Consider the following 20,922-nt stretch of genomic DNA (forward strand, 5'->3'; position numbering starts at 1 on the left):
GTCATCGCCATAAGATATTATACACACAACATGATGCAAAATATAAAGTTCACGCTAGACAGAATATCACAAGTTCCTATGACAGACTTCAACTAACCCGCTGCTGTCCTGTACATGAAAGAAAGAGAATCTATATATAATACTCATGTGATATATCATGTGGTTCTGAACTGTGGCATTCGATTAAATTGCAACAAATATTCAGACATGAAAGTGGAATCAGTAACATTTTATAATATTTTAAAATTGTCTCCTGACACAGCAATAAGATCCTGTAACAAAGTCTTCTCAGGCAATCAGCTATGTGAAGATGGAGTTAATATACCGTGACATGGCACTTGAAAGGCGGAACAGCACAGACAGAAGAGGCCACTACTGCTAGGCAATGGCTCTGTAAATATGCTCCTGAAGGAAAGGATATGCAAGCAACAATATAAGAACTGCTGGAGGCAGAGATGTCTATGCAGTCCTTGCCAAGGCTAGACAACAAGAGTCAGTCAGGTTCTCTTGAAAGGACAGCTCTGAAGGCTCCCGGAGCTGTCAGACAGTAAAATACAGTCGTGAGTCCCATGGGACTTGCAACCAAGAAATCACTGTGCTGGCGAGGGCCCACAACAATTTATAGCAAGTGTCACGTAACTTTGAACAAGGCCAAGAGTGCCAAGAGTAACCTTGAATGCGCAGAAGAAAAAATTCAGACAAGGGGGTGGGTTGCAGGAATGCAGGGAATGCGTGGCATTGCTCGAAGTTGCGTGACACTGTCTCTAACAGTCCGTCGGATGTCAGCACTCACTGGTTAACAGGTAGTTGTGAATCAGAAGTTACATTTGATGGTTGGACATGAGCATGGAAGTAGAGGAATCGCCAGGGTCCAAGATGGCTATCAAGCAACAACCGGTGATGTGAGAACAAGCTGGGAAGGTTCAGTGTGTGCTATAGTGACGTGAAGTGTGTGTAGGAAGTGTTATAGTGCTTTGTAGTTATGAGTCATAAGCACTGAATAAATTCAATATTCAATCCACATCCTGGGTCCAGTCACTAATTTCAGAGACCTTCACCCTCTTGAACATCACGCATTGATGTGATGAGCAGTGCGGCCATACTTTGTATTTATGCCCTTCATACTCATGGAGCCCATGTCCTGCCGCTGCACGGACCACTGGGGCAGGCAAAGGCAAGCAGTCAGGGCCCCAGGCTCTTAGAGCTTAAACTTGGGGCACAAATACACGTGGTCATGGCAGTCACCACATTAACCCAATGATGGTTATGATAGACACATGCCTCCAGAACACTGGATACTAACTGCATACTGACATGGATGGTCACCCAAGAAAACTTTATTGCCTACAGTCACTGCAAAAGCTTAAAATCTTATATAGTAAGAATCTTAGCCTGTTTGAATTATTTTAATATATCACAAAGAAGCCTAGACTTTAGAGCTACCTCTCAATACAACTTTCAGCAAACCTAGCTCCTTAACATATAATACACATTTCCAAAATAGAACAGGAATAGCTACATCTATAATAAATTAAACCCAGGCTCACTGCACTTCTAGAAACGGATACTGTATGATCCATCACACAGAGTGGCACATAACTACTGACATTTTGAGTACATGTCTCTCTTCATAGAGGATGAGGGCTTCTATATCTGTGACACTAACATAAGAAATTATCCCCGACCATTTGGTATTGCCAAAACATGACTGTTCAACCAATGTGATCACCTAGCTTCACTGTTATGGACTGCTCTGTGTATAAAACTAAACAAAAGACAAAGAGGTATGCCACAGAGCATTGTCAAGAACTGAGGAATATTATGGAAATTTGAACTGAATCAATGCCAAAAGAAATACAGGGAAAAAATGTTAGAAATTACACAATCTGCAGCCACTAGAGTGCACACACTTTGTAACAAGAAACTTCATTCAAGCTGTGTGCAACTTGAGGTTGCCACGGTGATATGAAGATTACTGTCTTCTGAGAAGTCATGTTGTATAGTCTGGTAATCATTATAAATACTGCAAAGGAACCTCTTGCCTACACAAAGATGGAGGAAAGAAGTTCCTCCCAAATATTGGTACCTATCCAGGATACTTGGTGTTACCTTCCAGCAGACAATAACCTTCATTAATAATACCACTGTAAGACTTTAATGTTATGTGTCACTCTGTGTCAAATATTACACCAGACTGGTGAATCAGTAAGTGCTCCTGTACTTAACAGTCCTTAGACAAAATCGTTCTACTGTATCCATTACAAAAATCACACTGAACAAATGTCTCTACCTTTGCCCCTGAACGCTTAGACCTACAAAGCAAATGTAAGGACTTAACCTGCTGGCTCTTGTGGCAGGGTGTGATTATCATAACCGCTGCTTCCACCAGTCAATTTCAAAGGACTACAACCACTCTGTGTGACCTGCCATGCAGCATTTATATTAGACTCATCTGGTATTTTTGATGGCGGATTACAGTCAATTCCCCTGGGGAGCTGCTGTGTTGCAGTACTGCCAACCTTCTCTTGAAAAGTGTCAAGAAGGTCTGGTGCTGCGTTATTGTCGATTATGGCATTTGTGGGGGGCTGGATGATGCTACCATTGGCTGGATGTTTTCCTGAGGGTTCTTTGCTATGGACCTGGCTGCTCCAGTTCTCCCACCTCTGATGACGTAATGAAACTGTTCTCTCATCCTGGTTCTTGGCATTTGTAGGCCTGTCAACTATTGAGAATACAGAGATGTAAAATTAAAATGCTGCTAACTGTGCAGCTACTCAAGAGCTTCCTAGCATTTTATGGAAGCCAAAGGTTCATTACCATGTTCACAAGACCCCTCCACTGGTCCCTATCCTGAGTAAGATCAATCCAATCCATACCATCCCATCCTATCTCTCTAAGATTGCCAAGGTGTAGGACCACCCCCTGTCGGCTATCTATGACTGCTTATTCAATATATTCACAGCTTCTCTCCATACCTTGAGGGCGTCTCCTCCATCCACAACCTGAGGACGCGCCATGCCATGGTGACAAGGGACCCACCGAAAATGGAATGTAACAGCACACAGAAGAATGAAATGAAACTGGTGCAACTCGCATAATTTACACTTCTGTATAACTTACATACCCCTAGTTTTAAACAGAAAATTCCCCACAAAATGTTAAATATTGTATTGTTTTAAACAGAAAATTCCCAAAAAATACTAAATATTGTATCTTTAGTCATAATACATAAATTTTGGACAACATGTGATCAACATAAAATGTATTATGGCAACATGGTACGTTGTAATTTAATCACAGTGTTGGTCAAAATTCTATCAAGGGGAATTTTCGTGTCAGTGTTACTTAACAAATCGCACAGTAGAGTCTGTATGTGAAAATATCCATACCATGTTGTCACACTGCGTTCAGCTTCAGTCACACTTCCTGCAAATATTACGTGTTGGTCAAAATTCTATCAAGGGGCATTTCTGCCTAACTATTCATCAAGAAATTACATGGTGAACAACTTAGGCATGAATGTCCACACCATGTTGCCACAGTACATTTAAAATAAATTAAACCAGAGAGGTTTCTTTGTTTTTTTGAGCTGAACACATATGGTCGTACTCCTTATGGAGCATCCTTTCTGGCCAGAGGATGGGTTTGTCTTTTATGAATAGGCTTGGCCTTTGTCAAGTGTACATATAGCACATTTAGGATTATACTAAAAATGCGTTCCTTTTACAATACTTTGACAAGAGACCTGACAGCTAGAATAAGGGACCAGAAAAACAGCCACTGCTAGGCAGGAGCTTTGTATTTATGCAACAATACCAGAGCCATTGCTAAGGAACATCCACATGCACCAATGGAGGAACTGCTGGAAGAAGCATTATCCATGTGGTCTGTGCCGAGGCTACATAAGGAGTTGACTGTGCATTGTGATTTATTTCGGCAGTTGGTTCAGCATGCGGAAGCCAGACAGTTCAGCTTGGAAGCTGGTCGAGAACTGACAGATGAAGTTGGAGGCTGGCAGTTGGAAGTCAGCACAGGCTGGGAGCTAGCAGCTGAAAGAAGTACCGGCTGAAGCCAGAGGTCACAGTAGGAGGTTGGGGTGAAATGATCGCCACCTTCTGATGCCATGAGCCCAGGAGGGCAATGTTACTGAGAACACTAGTCATGTGTGACAGTGATCTGAGAAGTACAGTCACAGACTGTAAAAGTGTCCAATAAATCCAACTGTCAATTCAAAACCCAGCTATCATTATTCTAATGCATGAGAATTGGTGTCAAATTGGATTTATTGGACGGGAACCCAAGTGACATATTCATGATGCATTACAAATATCTTGTAGCCATCTCTGAAAAGTTTGGGGCCAAGATGATGGCCAGGATACAGCCTGACCAAGAAGCAAGGGAAGCTGAAAGTACGACTCACATAGAAGAAATGAAGCCCACTGATTTGGAAGCAAATCCAGAAGAAACAGTGGCCAAAGCAGAGCATTAGAGGACCAACCTGGGAACCAGCAACTGCTCGTGGGATACTTGAACCCAAGAAAAGGTTGGCAAAGGACAAAACTGTATGAGGAACCCCTAAAGGAAGGATGTTCAGGAAGAGATATTGGGTGCAGCCAAAATAAAACAACTGCATAAGGGATCAGGGCCTGAAATAGCAGCTACTTGGAGGCAAGGAGACAGACCATAGAGCTGCAGGTTGCCAAGCTAGCAGCTAGGTCTTCCAACAGGATTCGAAAAATGAGTGTCAAAACATTGTGGAGGAGCTGGCCACCACCCATGATGCTAAAAAAGTGAGTAACCATTGCTGAAGAGCCATAGATGTAAAGCGGTTTGACAATAAAGTTCGCGAACACATTATGGTAAAAGTGCTACATCCCTCATTGCTGAATATAACTGTGTTAACCTTCAAAATACTCCCTTTGGGAAGCTAAGCTCCCAAGCCAGTGCCTAGTCCACCCTTCCTCTTAATTTTGGAACTGGTTTTGTGAAATTACCTTCAGAGCTGCCGTCATATTACTCCTGATGTCATCAATGTCATCAAAATGCCTTCCTTTCAATATTTCCTTTACTTTCGGGAACAGAAAAAAATCATTGGGGGGGCTACATCCGGTGAATAGGGAGGGTGTTCCAGCAGAGTTATTTGTTTACTAGCTAAAAACTCTCTCACAGACAGTACTGTGTGAGGTCCTTTAGAACATTTTTGCACCCACCTTCCTCATGTCGAGCTATTCAGCTGATTTCTTCTTCATACCAATATCCTCATAAACTGGCACGAACATCTCTCTAATTTCGCTTCCACTCTTGCCAAGTTTAACATGAAAATTAATGTCTGCTCCAACATTCTCACAATGGCACACCAAAACACACACACAATAAAAGGTGCCATTCAGAAACTGCTATAGATCAACAGCAACACAGCTGTGAAAACGCTGATATGCCAATGTCATCAAGTCATACTGAGGTTTCTGTCCACTGCTGCCATGGCAAGCACATGTGGCGAGTTCACGAACTTTGTTGTCAGACCTTGTAGGAAACCCAACCACTCTCAGAAGTTTTGCCTGCACCGACTAGAAAAAAAGGAAATGGCAGTACGCCTGTAGGCTACTTGGGATGAGCATCCTTAAAGAGGGAGCAATATAACATTATAACTGAAGAGGGACCCATTACTAGGTTATGGCACAGTAAATGGCCCATCAGCATAACAATGACTTCTCATGCAATAGAGGAGCTCTGCAGTCCTATTCTGATTGTGACATCACACAACAATATAAGGACTGGTGGAAGTGGTGTTTTCTGTGTGGTCCATGCTGAGGCTCTATAACACGAACCACCTGTCATTATGAGATAGTCATAAGACAGTGGCCTCCGTAGTCTAGGGGTAACGTTCCCACCTCATGACTCAAGATACGCGGGTTCAAACCAGCGGAGGTCGTGGAATTTTTAAGGGCGGAAAAATTCAGGGAACAAGTCCTCCGGGAGGGACTTTAAGCCGTGGGTCCCGTGTCATAGCTTTACGGCACGTAAAAGAACCTCATGTCTCAAGGAGACCTCTGAGCCAAATTGAAGGACATTTCCCACCCAACAATAGTCTCTAATGCCTCTGGTAGATGGGGGAAGCATCTAGATACCNAGAATATGGGGCTGGTGTGAGATGGCTCCTGGCCTTTGAGCCCAGAAACAGAGGAACGTCCACTGTTGGAAGATGTTACTAAGCAGCACAGTGACGACCATGATTGAGGACATTAGTCTGTGTGTGACAGTAATCTGTGAAGTGTAGTCTAACTCTTGAATAAATCCAGAAGACAGAACTAGGATATGAAGAAAGCAAAGTAAGTAAAGTAAAGCTATCCCTGTAAGAGGCTGTGAAGGCCCATAGGGTTGTGAGATGTTGAGGGTCCCACAGTATCTAGACAATCGGCTCAAAGTTGGCGGTAAGGTTGTCAGCCTTATGCGCCGGCCGTGCTTTACTCCCCAGGAAAATTATTTAATTCATTCCTGGTACTCATTTCTGTTAGAGGTTGAGTCGACCCCAGGGCCATAGTGCGGCTGGAAGGATTAGGTCAATTGAAAAAATCCAATGACATGATCGGGACTTGAACCCACAACCTTCCAGCTTGTAGCATAGTGCCTCAACAAACTACGTTACCGCATGCCCCCAGGATATGAAGAAGGGCATCAGAATTAAAAGTTAAAATGGCAGAGACAACACAGAACTATGAGGTTCAGAAAGGAGATGCCATACGGCAACTCACCCCAGAGGAAATGTCAGTGGATAATACTAATGACAGTATCAACTCACCAGACTCAAGCTTCTCAAGAGAACTGTCCTGAATGTTGTTGTAGTTGCTGGTCTCTTCGTTCTCGTGAGTCTTGGCCTCGTCTGCCACAGGGACAGGGCCTGAGACCTCACCTTCCGGACTCTGTACAGTGGTCAGTGTATTCCACCAACTTGACAGTGCCCCACGTGCTTGAGACAAAGCTCCACCTGTGCATACGTAGAACACCTATTACAAACATATTTATATCTCACTTATGTACCAATGAAGAGTGGATGATTACATTGCCTTATATTATACTGCATCCCCTGTATCCAAAGTCAGTCAAAATGAATGTAGATCGCGGAATATGTCATATAAATACAAAAAAAAAAACATGTACAGTACAACTGAAGTTTTCACATTAGAAAGCCCAAGAAAACACAGTGGTTACACATAAGGTACACATATCACCTGGTGTGATGGAAGTATGCTCCTCAGTCTGCACCGACTGTTGAGTTCATTTTACATGATTATGAACAAAGAAATATATTAAGGGCAAAGTGAAAGTGATAAAACAGAAATTAAATGCTTTGACAAGGAGACAGAGTTCAAACTTGTTAAATGAGCAAGAAAATAAACATAATAATGCACTGACCATGTAAAAAGAATGGATAGAAGACACCAATGATCACATCTGCAGGGTTCTTATAACCATTTGTAAGAAAGAGGGACTGTGTACATGCACGCATATGTGTGCGTACGCAGAAAGAAATTCGAACTCACCAACAGCTCGGCCTGTGGTAGCAACAGCTCGGCCAGTTGAAACCATGGCCTGGTTCAACTTGCGACCTCCTTCTGTGTTCTGCATTGTACTGGAATACACAATAATCACTGTCATCTTCCCATGTAACAAGCTTTATTAGCTTGTTTCAGTTACAATGAAAACTGTCTAAAATACATAAAACACAACTCCCCTTTAATGCTCCTTGAGTTACAGTTATTCAGCACTTAACATCCAACTTCAATGATCCTAAGTCAGTAATCTCAGCGCTCATTTCCTCCACACAAGATTTCCTCAGTTTAGTATTGAATTCACTGATCCCAAAAGAAATTTTAAATAGGGAGGAAGAGGGGTCATTGTATTTGAATCAGAGAATATGTAAAACTTCAACCCTGATGAGAGATGCAGCATATTTGCAAAAAACACTGGTATCTATCTACAAATCTATATGGTGTCACAACCTTAAGACCAATACCCAAACACAAAATTACCCCTAATAAATGGAGCTGTTTAAGGTCAAGACAGAAAATAAAAACAATTTAAAGAAAGAGTTTGTTCTAATTTCCACTGTTCTCTGTTCATGTAATTTTGTATGGTATTATATTACACTGGCTTTAGTGCCAGTCCATCTGGTGGACCCAACAGAATAAGTTTTAGCTGAAGAGGGTAGCACAGCCAGCTTCTGAAATGTTCCTTTAACAAAAAGAAGATAGAGAATACCTAAAATGCAATTAAACACCCATTTAAGGTTTCTGCTGAGAGCAGTGGGTATGGAGATAACCAGCAGAATGCTAATTACCCAAATCCCAATTAACTGAGTCACTGCAACCAAGGAATATGCCTGCTATATGAACATCACTGTTGGACTTTCTCATATAAAGTGTGTGAAAATGTTAATTTATAATTACATTCATTAATTGGGATTGCATGTGAGCACCAGATATAGCATTCAGGAATGACACCAGTAACAAATATAATGATACCTCTCACACAAGCACAGATTTTAGTTACCATTGTTGGGTTTCTGATTCAGGTTACGGCATGCAAGCACATCTTACATTCTGGGAGGCCATAACAGCAGCATCAGTCACGCAACAAACAAATTTCATTGGGGATTACATAACAAGGCATCCTGCTTCCATCTGCCTGCTACATCCCTCTCAGTTGCCATTATGACTGAGTTGGCTCAACCATAAATAATGACGACGACCATGAGAACAAGAAGAACATCAACAGTAACAACCATTAGGCAGGCAAAAACATGCTTCTAAAGTATCTGGCAAAAACTCGTATGCACACACTCAAAAACATACACACATACTCTGTCTGTGTGCAGACTTACTGTGCCAATCGAAGTTTCATGTCTGCAACTGACAGCTGACCAGCAAATGGATGTCCTGGGTTCAGATCCCAGATACCCGTGTGTTCCCCACTAACCCACATCTTATAATTGTGAGTTGCTCTCCAAGCTGCCATAAAACTAGAGTTGAAATGTTCTGCCTCTCGACTACCATCTGAAAATATAAACAAGTTTAAGCTGGCATAATTTTTTCTTATTTAAATTTACTTAGTGAGGGGTGGAGTCCAACTGGGTCCACTCGGCACGGCAGCCACTGATTGGCCTATTATACCTGCCCTGGGTGATTATGATGGAGAAATTTGTGGAATGAAGATTGGCAGGGGAAACCAAAGTACTCGGAGAAAACCCGCACCAGCACGACTCTGTCCACCACAAATCCAACTTGGCCAGACCCAGGATCAAACCCGGGCTGTCGCAGTGGGAAGCCAGCGACTAACCGCTTGAGCTATGGCACGGCCCAAAAGCAGGCATAACTTCAACTTTCAAGAATAGGCCACATCAAATGTTGATGATGTTGTGTTTCGGAAAACATTTTAGTTGACATCTTCAGAGCAGATGTCTTCAACGAGGGGGACAGAGGCCTTAATGTAGATCTGGCAGTTTAGTGACATGGAGTCACCCACGGAAAGCTCCACAGTAAGAAGTCAGCATTGAACCACATGATCTACAGTATGGCTTCGTTAGTGAACTTCCTTACTGCTGAATTCAACTGATACATTATACAAGCAAAAAGTTTTGATATGAAACATGAATAACCAATCTGACTACTAACACAACTAAAGAAAACAAATCCCTACCTTGCAAAAGAGATGTGCGCAGAAGGCAGAGGAGATAAACTCGGAACTGTGTACGAATCCACTCATCTCCTCCCTCCCAACCAACACCATCCAGGAAGACATCATGGCGCTCTTCTGCTACATGCCTCACAATGTAGTCAGCAAACCTCAGGTCCTCTGTTGTGAGATGCAAATGTCGACGTAATTCTGGGTCCTGTGTCTCTACTCGGGCCCCCTCCACCTGTCACAAAAGTATGGGACATCACATTTCATTCTTACAGAACAGTACTATCTTCTGTGGATTGGTGCCCTGTGGCTTAGTATAAGTTTACTGGCATTTCAGAGAAACATCTGCCTCTGTCTTGAAGACTGAAAAGGAAGCTGAGAAAACCAAGCAGAGAGGGATCCTGAACGAATCCAACAGGAGCAAGAAGAGAGAAGGGATCCTCAAATGTGCTGTGTGGCTAGATGGGAGAAGTAGAGGCACACATTTGCCCAAAAAGAGATATAGGTAGGCCCAGGGAGTATTGTTCTGCCCTGCTCCTTGCTCCACTTAGTTCAATCACAGATCCTATCCCAGCCTATACCCATAACACTTCCCTCCATGCTTGGCTTACCATGCTTGCTGTCTACTCAGCTTACACTTCAACCCCGAAGATAGAAACACTGATATACTCCTATGGGACAACAGGGCACCACATCCCAAGAGATGTCACTGTCACGAGAACCTCCAGTCTCACATCAACTTCTACATCACAAATGTGGTGAGAAGATAAAAATTTTAAAAAGATAATTTTACTTTGCATGATGACTAACCACATTCATAAAGCAGAGTCAATCTCATGCTTATGTGTCTGTCACAATTATAGGGGTGCAATAAACCAATTCATGTACCACATTTGAACTGTAAACAAGCATAAATCTGTGAGATACAAGGTACTCACAGAGGTGAACATGAAGGGTACTATCTTCTGGAATGACATCCCTTGCAGCCTCGAATATGTTTACTGCCCTGTCTGTCCTGTCACCCACAATAACATTTTCCTTCCTGTTTTTAATATTCTGCTCTTTCCTTGTACACTGCTTCCTGTCCTTGTTAATGACGAGGCCTAGCTACTCTCCCATTGGTCACTCATGCTCCATTTCTCCCATGTCTCTCTTGGGATGAAGACTGGCCTTTATAAGGCCTCACTTTCCTTCACTCTTCTACGTAACTACTAATTCGCTAAGGTCCCCTCATTCAAACTCAGCTCGCTCTACTTGGGGCTCATCTGGCGTACTCACTGATCCCGAAGATGCGAGTAAACTTGCACCAGGCTGTGTGGTGTCATTCTCCATGAGCTAGTACTCTAATACAATTTAACAGCACAATGGTTAGAGCTGGACTAGAGATCTTTCTGTGGCATATAAAATAGAGCAGCAGCTGGGATGTTTTCCTCACCTCTACAAGCACATCTGCCAGCTGCTTCTTCTGCTTAAACAGAACATTGGTTGCTCCAACAAGATAGCCTCGCACATTGATGTCACTAAGAAGATCCAGGTAGGGAAGAGACAGATACGGGTGGCAGAGGTACCCCTAAAAACACAGAGCGACACTGTACAGCAAAATATTGCCACTTCGGAGACATAACTAATTTTCTGCTAGCAGAATCCAAAGGCTGAATAGTAATACCAAAAGTCTGTCCTTGGACAATTCTTAGATCAAAAAATATGTACAATTTTTTGGAAACAGAAACATAACTCACTAACTAACTTCATGGAGCTGAACCCTTCTTGAGAAGTGGCCAGTTGTGCAGCCACTCAAGAACTTCCCAGCATTTTACGGAACCTGGAATCTCATCACTGTGTTCACAAGAGCCCTCCACTGGTCCCTATCCTGAGCCAGATCAATATAGTACATACCACCCTATCCTCTAAGACCCATTTTAATATCATTCATCCACCTACATCTTGGTCTTCCCAGTGGTCTCTTTCCTTCTAGTTTTCCCATCAGTATCCTAACCCTGAAACACACTACATCATTTGTATCCATCCAAGCATTTACCTTCTTGTAAAATACTCTGATGACTTGTGTAGTCTATGAAAAGGAAAACACACCAGAGAAATGTTACTTTATAGAAATGCAACATTGGCGCACCTGCGTGAAGAGCATGAGGGGTAGGCCGCATTGGTCAGCATTGATCTGTGCAATGGCTGCCAAATTAGACTGCATATTAGTGTCCCCGATGGTCTCAACGCTACTGTCACGAGGCAACTGTGGGTGCTCATGACTTTGTTGCTCTGTCCCACCAGCACCAATGACTGAGAGGCTGCCAGCACTATCAGAACTGTGCAGTTTCCCCTCGCACGTTGCCGACACCTGTTACATTAATGGAAATGTCAATAAACATCTGCAGCTAAAGAATGGGATTTTCAAAGCAGTGTCAAAACTAGTTTTTTTAAAGAAATGATTATTTGTTATGGTGCACCGCGCCCTTCGTCTTCCTCTCCACTGATTACTATTATATTATTATTATTACGAAGAGGAAGGGCACAGCGCAATCGTTACTGGCCCTATTGTTGGTTCCCATGCTCCCCTAGATGGAGATGGGGTATCCAAGCTAGGAGGAGGAAGCTACACTCAGTTCGCTGGCTTAGATAAAAACAAGTACAATTTTAATAAAAAATATATAACAATACACAAATAACAAACGACACATTTGACCAAGAAACTAATACAAGCTCATTTAGAACAAAACAATTTCCCGTCGGCACCACTTGTGTCGACACTAGACATATTAGGACGTTAAACACTCAAGCTATACAAACACAAGTCTAATTCTGAAGAATACCAAACCAAATCTAATAACGCGCGTCACAAGCGTTCAAGCAACGGCTTGCGACCGCGGGCAGTCCTTACCGGCCAGCCAGATAGCACCAAAAGGGAATTTAGAACAGCCCCAGCCGAAACCAATATTTTCCACAATAAACCTGCTGGCTAGTAACCGACCTTCCAAGGCAACTTGGTCTACACGACTGCACTGTACAAGGCTCCCCCTCACGAGAGGGTACATGGGACCACGTGACAGACGTCAGGATACTGCATAGTGGGGATGGAATCCATCAAGGGAAACATGATGACATCATACGTGAGCGAGCTAAACCTTAGAACGGCTCAATGGAATTTACATCACGTACAGAAATGCTTCAGTGAGGTAGAAGGATATCTGGCTGGCAACTGACTAGTATACTTACATCAGTGAGGAAGGGGGCATGGCCGGTATTGTGGTTACAATTCCCATCTTATTTTACATTGAGTGCATTGCCCTTATTTAAGATGAATGAAAACAGGCAAGCTAGTTCAAGTGCAAATGATACACCTAAACGAACATGGTAAGCATATAAACCGTTACTTCTGACAGGTAACACATCACATTCTTATTACAATGATGGACTCAAGAGGAATTTCACAAGAACAGATCTCCATTTGCAATATGGAAGTCAATAAGAAAACAGGGTTTGTGTTATGGAATTTCACAATACAGATACATTTTCCCTTCCGTAATATGTGGACATGAAGCACTATTGCACTGATCACATACAAAATTATACTTTGGTATACTCACTTCTAGCCAGTGTTCCTCCACTGGGCTACCACTAATCTCAGAAGGTCTCTCATTCTGTGAACTTCCTGGTGAGATGCCTGACTCACTCTCAGCAGCCATGTGTATCAGATCAGTATCTCCTGAAGCCATGCTGTCTGCTGCTGAACTCCAAGGCAGTGGTTCAACATGTCCATTGTTCTCAGACTCAACTAGATTTCTGTCTGTTTCAGTATTTTTTTCTGTCGCTTTTGTGACTGAAGTGTCGCAGGATTTCATACTCTCTGATGATGTATCTGCAAATTCTGGAATCGGTGACATAGGTCTTGATGGTCTGAAATAAGTAAATGTTTCATTCTGTGGCAACCTTACACTGACCTCAATCAGTAATTCCAAATTTCAGGCAAGAAGATAAATCAGGGTTTATATAGGTGAGACCTCACTAGGATCAAAAACCCATATGAAATGGACCCCTTTTTTTAATGTGGACATGATGGTGACTTAGAAAATTTGAAGGCTGAAACATAAACGTTATGACAAAATTAATGACAGTGGTTAAACAGGTGGGCACATTTATTAATTTATTAAGTAAAATAAACTAAGGGGATAAAATCAATAAGATCAACAGGGGATACAAATAGTTCTACATTTTATCAAACAATCATAGAAATAGCATGGAACAGATGCCAAAACAATTTATAAATCTGTATCTGTAGGGACGGATCCATGCAATGGATGTAAAATCTTTGAGAAGTACCAAGGCAGAAATGCAGAGACAAAATTAGAAATGTAATTTTTATAGAACATGGAATTCAGAATCTATAATTAATTAATTAATTAATTAGGTTGTTCACAATGCAAGAACAATGGCTAGAATGAGAATATGGAGAGCGGTAACAAAATTAAAATTCAAGGAAAGAGACCTTTGGGGGCCCCAGAACAAGATGGTTTAGCCTGCTACTGGAAGACATCGAAAGGAGATGAATAAGGTGGCAAGAAATCAAAACGAAAAGACAGTGGGAAGAAACATGAGCCTGGGGTTTTCATCCACTGATCTGGACTTCAACAGTGGTCATTTAACAAAAGTTTGACATTTAGAGAAACACTCTCCATTCCATCACAACACGTCCAATCATTTTCAAATTCAACGAAAATATCATATATCTTGTCATATTTCTTATTTCAATGTTAAAATGGGTGTTTCCTCGGGTTTCACTCTATCAAAGTTCATATTTTGGGACTGCTCAGGTCATTAGAGTCTAATAAATACTCACTTTACACACGCTGATTCCCCCAAGCCTCGCTCAATCATGGCTGGATGCAAGGACAGGAGTGACAATATAGCGGCGCACAAAGGCTGAACAGGCGAACGGTAGAACACTAGGCGGCGCTCCAAAAGCAACAATTTGAACAAGATCAGGGCCTTATGTCGGAACTGCAGAATGAGATCTCGAACTGACAGCCCTGAAAACAGCATATCTCGAATGTTGCCCAACTCCTAACATCACTCACTATTGGTACTGACACACACACTGCGCTCTCTTAGATTATGACACCATACAAACTGGAGGAACCTGCTGCTTCCATCATCAGGGTAGAAGAATAAGTGGTGTCCAGAGGAGCGAAGAAGAATGGTGACAGGGTATTGAGAAATCCAACAGGAGTAAGGAGAACAGACCCATCCTCCCTCTCCCAATACCTACACCACTTCTTTCCATGCATGCCTTTATTTTCTACCCTGAAGATGAGGGTAGCAGGCTCCCTTGAAACTTTGCTACTTATCTATTAACATACACCATGTCACATCCCAGAAGAGTGAAACCTTCTCTTAGCCAATCAACACCTCTCACTAATCTCTCTTTGGCCACTTCTTTGTCAGTGTAAACCGGGCTCCAGCAGGTTTATACAGATATATTTTCATCAATTTGAATCACTGGTGACAGAGCCATGTACAATCTACAGAATTTCAAGAGTTTCACTTACGGTTTATTTAATGACACTGTCATTAGCTCAAGTTTTAGAGTGCTCAATGATAAGACGATCAGAGAATAATGAAAGTTAAACAGTATGAAGGAAGTAACTGTAACCTAATTTGAGACACTATCCAAGAATTTGCATGGTGGGATTGGGGAAAACTGCTAAAACCTCAAACAGGAGAGCCGACTTCCAGATAGAAATCTAAATATGGGACCTCCTGAATATGTAGTCGGGGTGACACCCAACTGACCACAACATTTATTCGCCAAAGAGTTCAATTCCGTAGCACCACAGCTGGTGACTGCCAGATGCAGGTATTAACTACAGATAATATTTATTATATTCTGTTAGCACAACGCTATCACCTCCAGCAGCTACAGTTTGTTGTCTGAGACAAGTATCAGCACGTGTTCTATCTTCAAGTCATGTTTAGTGACACTTATTCCACCATGTACTTAGCATAAATTGTCCATGTAAACCAAGTGAATACACCAGTTTATTATATTGTGACGTGTTGCGCACTGGTAATAGGCAGGTCAACATCCTCCCTCCCCTCCCCCCCCCACCAGCAGTGACGCGCCGAGCAGAGCCGAAGTTAGCCGAGTCCCAGCATCCTGGTAGCTATGCAACGCGAGTCAACAGCACTGACGTCACCACGGGATACCGCGGTTACTAGGCAGCAGTAAACAACTCCGGACAGCGTTGCTAGCAACACGGCGCCAGGCAACAAGGGTGCCTATTACGTGGCTGTATTCTGTGTTGTCCGGAACGAGGCTACATAAGGAGCAGTGAAGGCTATTCACAGTTAGTTCTCAAGGCAGCTACCTACGAGTTAGTTCTGAGTCAGTTCCGAGTTAGCCAGCAACCAGTCAGTTGTATTCTGGCATTTGCGGTGTAATATTTGTGATACTGCCGATGGCAGTAATTGTCAGATTGTAATTTGTGTGATTGTAAGAGTGAATGTGAAATAAAATTCGCTACATCCAATAAGGCGTGTAGTTATTTGTCGCATTATACACCCAATACGTGACAATATATTACATATTAAATACTTAACTCCATGCTGCTGAACCCTCTTCAGAAAGGCTCTAACAGGTTGGTTCTTTCATCTACTCATTAACACTGTAGTTTTATTGCTAATTTGTAGATATTCAGTGTCTTTTGTGAATGTGTGGCACTGAACCCATCTATCCACTCCACTTCACACATTTTATTTTTCTGCGGTTCTTTCTGGAAAGGCTTGGCCTGGGTTCTTGTTTGCTGTTGGTAATTATTTTTTGACAGGAATGTAATAAACATTATCTATTATGATTCACACACAACTGGATGCAACAAACTATAAGCAAGTATTAACATTTGCTCACCAACATAAAGCTGAGGGGTGGTAGACTGTGAGAAATCTACTTCGGCGAGACAAGAGTTAAGATGGTGGTATGTGTCATGGAGGAGCTGCACTTTGCTGAAGTCACCCTCATCGAAGTAAGCATGCGTGATGAGGGCCATCTTCACCTGGATGTGTCCATAGAGGGGAAGCGTGCTAAGAACGCAAACAGACTTCTGCACTGTCCCCCGAGTAATGTCTGCAGTACGGTTCTTTAGTTTCTGCAAACACACAAAGCCCTATAACAGCCACTGATACATAATGAGTCGGACCAGGGCAATGTCTGTCGCCTTCTCACCATATGGTGTCCATCATAATCTTGAGGGTGCCATTCTATGATGCTATCAGTATCCAACTATACAGCGTGAGATGATACAATGACAGATGAATTGGAAGTTATTTAGTAGAACTCTCAATTTATATCCATTTGAAAGGAAGACAATGAACCATATAAAGATGGAAAGAAAAGAAGAAAATGTTCCATCACCTAATGTCCCAAACACAGCATCACTGGAACATTTCCCCCCACCTCGTCTCAGGACCATCCGGCTGCCAGAAGAATGTTCATTGCCTGTTTTCATTGACCATGTGGTTGCTGAAACATTTTTCACCACCTCTTTTCATTAACATGGATGCTCCCTATTGGCTAGCATACTGTTCCTCTATTCATCCAATCACAGCTTCAACTCTGACACACTCCCTAATGCAAGAGCTGTGTAACAACTACAAACCCCCCCACCCAAAGTCATTGACTCTGAAGATGGCAACTGCAAGGTTTGATGGAATGTTGGAAAACCCTTAAACATTTAATGCAGACTAGTCCCCCCCCCTACACACACACACACACACACACAAATATATTAATAATAATAATAATTTCATAGAGATCTGTGCCCTTCTTGAGAAGCCGCCAGCTGTGCAGCTACTCAAGAACTTCCCAACACACTATGGAACCTGAAAGTTCATTACTGTGTTCACAGGAGCCCTCCAGCCATACCACCCCAACCTACCTCTCAAATATAGTTTAATATTATTCACCCACCTATTTCTAGGTCTTGCTGGTGGGCTCTTTCCTCTTCTCCTCCATTTGTGCTACATGCCCTGCCAATTTCATCCTCCTTGACTTGATCATTCTAATAATACTTGGCGAAGAGTACAAGTTACGATGCTCCTCATTATGGAGTTTTCTCCACCCTCCTGTCACTTCATCTCTCTTCAGTCCAAATATTCTCCTCAACACCCTGTTCTCAAACAGTGTCAGTCTATGTTCCTCCCTTAACGTCAGAGACCAAGTTTCACATCCATACAGAACCACAGGCAAAATTATAGTTCTGTATATTATATATATGCAGATGGCAAGCAGAATATAAACAGAGTACAAGCAGAGTACAGTCATGATTTCCATGTGTCCCTTAAGGGTTATAATGTGTAAGCGTGGAAGAATGGAAAGGTTATCTGTGGAAACTGTGACTAGAAACGGGAAATGTCAAATTTTCCTGTTGAATTTTCAATAGGCATTCCAGTAGTAACTTAAAGTCATTTTTTGTGGTTTACTTTATGATTCTGTCAGCATTCAGGCCACACAGCACCAAATGGAAGGAAGCAGTCATGGTTGGTAACTTAACAATTACAAGTGGAACCTCCATTCTATATATTTATTCCAAACGGCAGTTAGGAGCAAGCTTTTGCATCCTCTTTTGCTGATCTCCTTTATATATGCCACTACATACATCTCATTCCACAAATTTCTATGAGCAGTAAGTAGAAAGATGATATAAACTGGATAAGACCTGAGCAATATCTCATATTCTCACAGCCATGACTATGAAGATTAGTATCTGCTAATATGTGATGCAGTCTGGTACCAACGCACTGTAGGAATGTGCTGCCTCCTTCCTCAGGGTTGAAAACTACTCTTCTCTCTTTTCTATCTTGAGGATGGAGGCAGTACAGTCCCCCAAAATGTTGGTAACAGTCTACCAGAATACATAGTGTCACATCCTAGATGACAGCAATTTTCATGAGATTTGAGGTTTTCACAGTGACAAAGATTCACATTGTGTAGCCCTGTAGGTGGTTACAGATGCTTCAGAAGGACCTGATGTTTCCACCTTCAAGATTGAAAGCATTTCTACATTGAAGATTGAGACAAAAGGTTCATCCCATACATTGGTGAGAAGCAGAAGGTAGGTGACAACAGAATGCATGTAAATGTAAAATATGGAAAAATCATAAAACAAATACTAAATATGAATGGAACCCCGACCTCTAAAACAGAAAGTCAAATTGGTATGCACTACACTAAAAAATTCTGTGGAAGAAGCAAAATCAATGCAGATAAAGACAAATATCTTTCCTATGCACATTCCACAATCAAAAGCAAAATCCCTGGCATGAAAGAAATGATATTAAATATTAGTAACTAAACCCCACAAAAATTTTCAAAGTTAATCGTGTATATGTGTATGTCTATAAACATTATATACACACACACATATAAATCTGATCAGTGACATGTGTTAAGCAGTTATCTTTGTAATGGAACATCCAATCATCAATTGTTCTGATCCCACCATCCAACGCCTTAAATGACACTTCGAATATGTGATATAAAACTGCATAATAAAAACTTCATACGATCTAAATAATGATTTGTCTCCATAAAATGCCCTCACTGTACTTAGACTGAACTGTCATAATGGCTTCTCTTATTTACATCCAAAGTTTTTTTCTTACATCACATACCTCAACAGGAATTTGTCTAAAACAGGATATTCCATATACGGTCTGTTTAGGATCTGAAAGACTTGGTAAATGGAAAAAAACCGTGTCTTCATCGAAGTTGTGTGAACCATCCGGTAGTGCTAACGTTGGCAGGTACTTCCAGCCCGCAGGACAAGCATGAGGATCTCCCTCCAGTAGTGGAGGAAAGGAATATTCCACCTGAAATTGTTTTACAATTAACTGGAGTTTCTGTTTTAACTTATAGCACACAAATACATAACCTCCTCCGCAAACTTGACAGGTACAAGCAATCTAACCTCTCAGATGTGCAAAATTACTTCATTTACAGTGAAGCCGTACAGAACATACCTGACATCCCTTTTTATGGTGAAAGCCTATAACTATTACATGAAGAATCGGTCCACTACATTCACTGGTGTTACTAATTTCGTTTGCCATTTCTTTTATACTTTAATTTCGCCGTCCATTCTCGCTTTACACACAAAAATCTATCCAACGTGACGCATTGATTGGCCACTGAGTAACTCCCACATGACTCGCCACCGTTCACAACATTCACAAGGTTCACAACGACCCACCAGTTACCGTTAGGCCGGTCACACACCAAGGAAACTGGCAACCGCAACGCAACCGCGATTTCCGAGAAGTGTTGTCAGCAAGAGGTGGACACATGTTAGTGAATGGGGCAGCGAAACTGAGGAAACGGCAACGCAACTCGCGGGGAGACTAAGAAACTCAATATCCAGGCAACGGAGAATGCCTGTCTACACACGACTGAATACGATTGAGTTGCCGGTTGGATTCCTAGAAATCAGTTTTTCTGTAACGCAGTTGTTAGTTAAGATGGCACGAATAGTTCATACTGTCCACCCACCTACGTCTTGGTCTTCCCATCTGTCTCTTGCCTCCTGGCTTTTCCAACAATATTAAAACGGATCTTAGAGAGAGAGGATGGGATGGTATGGATTTGATTCATCTGGCCCAGGATAGGGACCAGCGGATGGCTCTTGTGAACATGTAATAAACCTTCAGGTTCCATAAAATATTGGGAAGTTCTTGAGTGGCTGCGCAGTTGGCAGCTTCTCAAGAAGGGCTCAGCTCCATGAGTGAGTGATGAACTTAACCTTGAGAGAAGAATATTGGATAAAATTTTGTATGAAGTTGATAAGAGTGATATTGCCCAGTAATTACTAGTCAGTTTTATCACTCCACTTGTGAACTGGTACAATAATCTACTCCTACCACTGATCAGGCAATTTTTCCTTATTTCAAATAGAATTAATTAGCTATGGATCTTAGAACATAATATTTCACCTTCTGCTTGAATAAGTTCTGCAGGGATTTGATGACTACCTGGCGATTTATGCCTTTTCAATTTTTCAATAGCAATTTCAACCTCAGACGGCCTAGGATCAGGTACTAGCAGCTCATCTGTATATATTTCTATCTGCTAACATCACTGTCCCTATGTACTCATACATTCAATAGTTGAGAGTAGTTCTTTCATGTATTGAAAATGTTGTGGGAATCTGCAAGCAGATCACCATTCTCATCCTTCACTAA

At 42.0% G+C, this 20,922-nt stretch overlaps 1 protein-coding gene across 2 annotated transcripts; it reads right to left on the reverse strand.

The window, feature by feature from the left end:
• Nucleotides 1–1,317: 1,317 nt before the first annotated feature.
• On the reverse strand, nucleotides 1,318–19,913 carry LOC111873026 (late secretory pathway protein AVL9 homolog). Of its 2 annotated transcripts, XM_023867391.2 has the most exons (12): nucleotides 19,708–19,913; nucleotides 19,360–19,557; nucleotides 16,598–16,835; nucleotides 14,531–14,720; nucleotides 13,281–13,590; nucleotides 11,813–12,034; nucleotides 11,117–11,251; nucleotides 9,697–9,916; nucleotides 8,882–9,053; nucleotides 7,542–7,630; nucleotides 6,800–6,985; nucleotides 1,318–2,722 (listed from the first exon to the last, which is right to left on the reverse strand). In XM_023867391.2, the coding sequence occupies exons 1-12, from the start codon at nucleotides 19,795–19,797 to the stop codon at nucleotides 2,334–2,336; spliced, it is 2,439 nt and encodes an 812-aa protein (XP_023723159.1). In that variant the 5' UTR covers nucleotides 19,798–19,913; the 3' UTR covers nucleotides 1,318–2,333. The 2 variants fall into 2 exon arrangements, with proteins under 2 accessions (XP_023723159.1, XP_023723161.1); XM_023867393.2 differs by lacking the exons at nucleotides 19,360–19,557; nucleotides 19,708–19,913 and adding an exon at nucleotides 17,102–17,137.
• Between the last annotated feature and the right edge of the window lie 1,009 nt (nucleotides 19,914–20,922).

Source organism: Cryptotermes secundus, unplaced genomic scaffold (assembly GCF_002891405.2).
Source record: "Cryptotermes secundus unplaced genomic scaffold, Csec_1.0 scaffold2733, whole genome shotgun sequence".
Taxonomy (NCBI): domain Eukaryota; kingdom Metazoa; phylum Arthropoda; class Insecta; order Blattodea; family Kalotermitidae; genus Cryptotermes; species Cryptotermes secundus.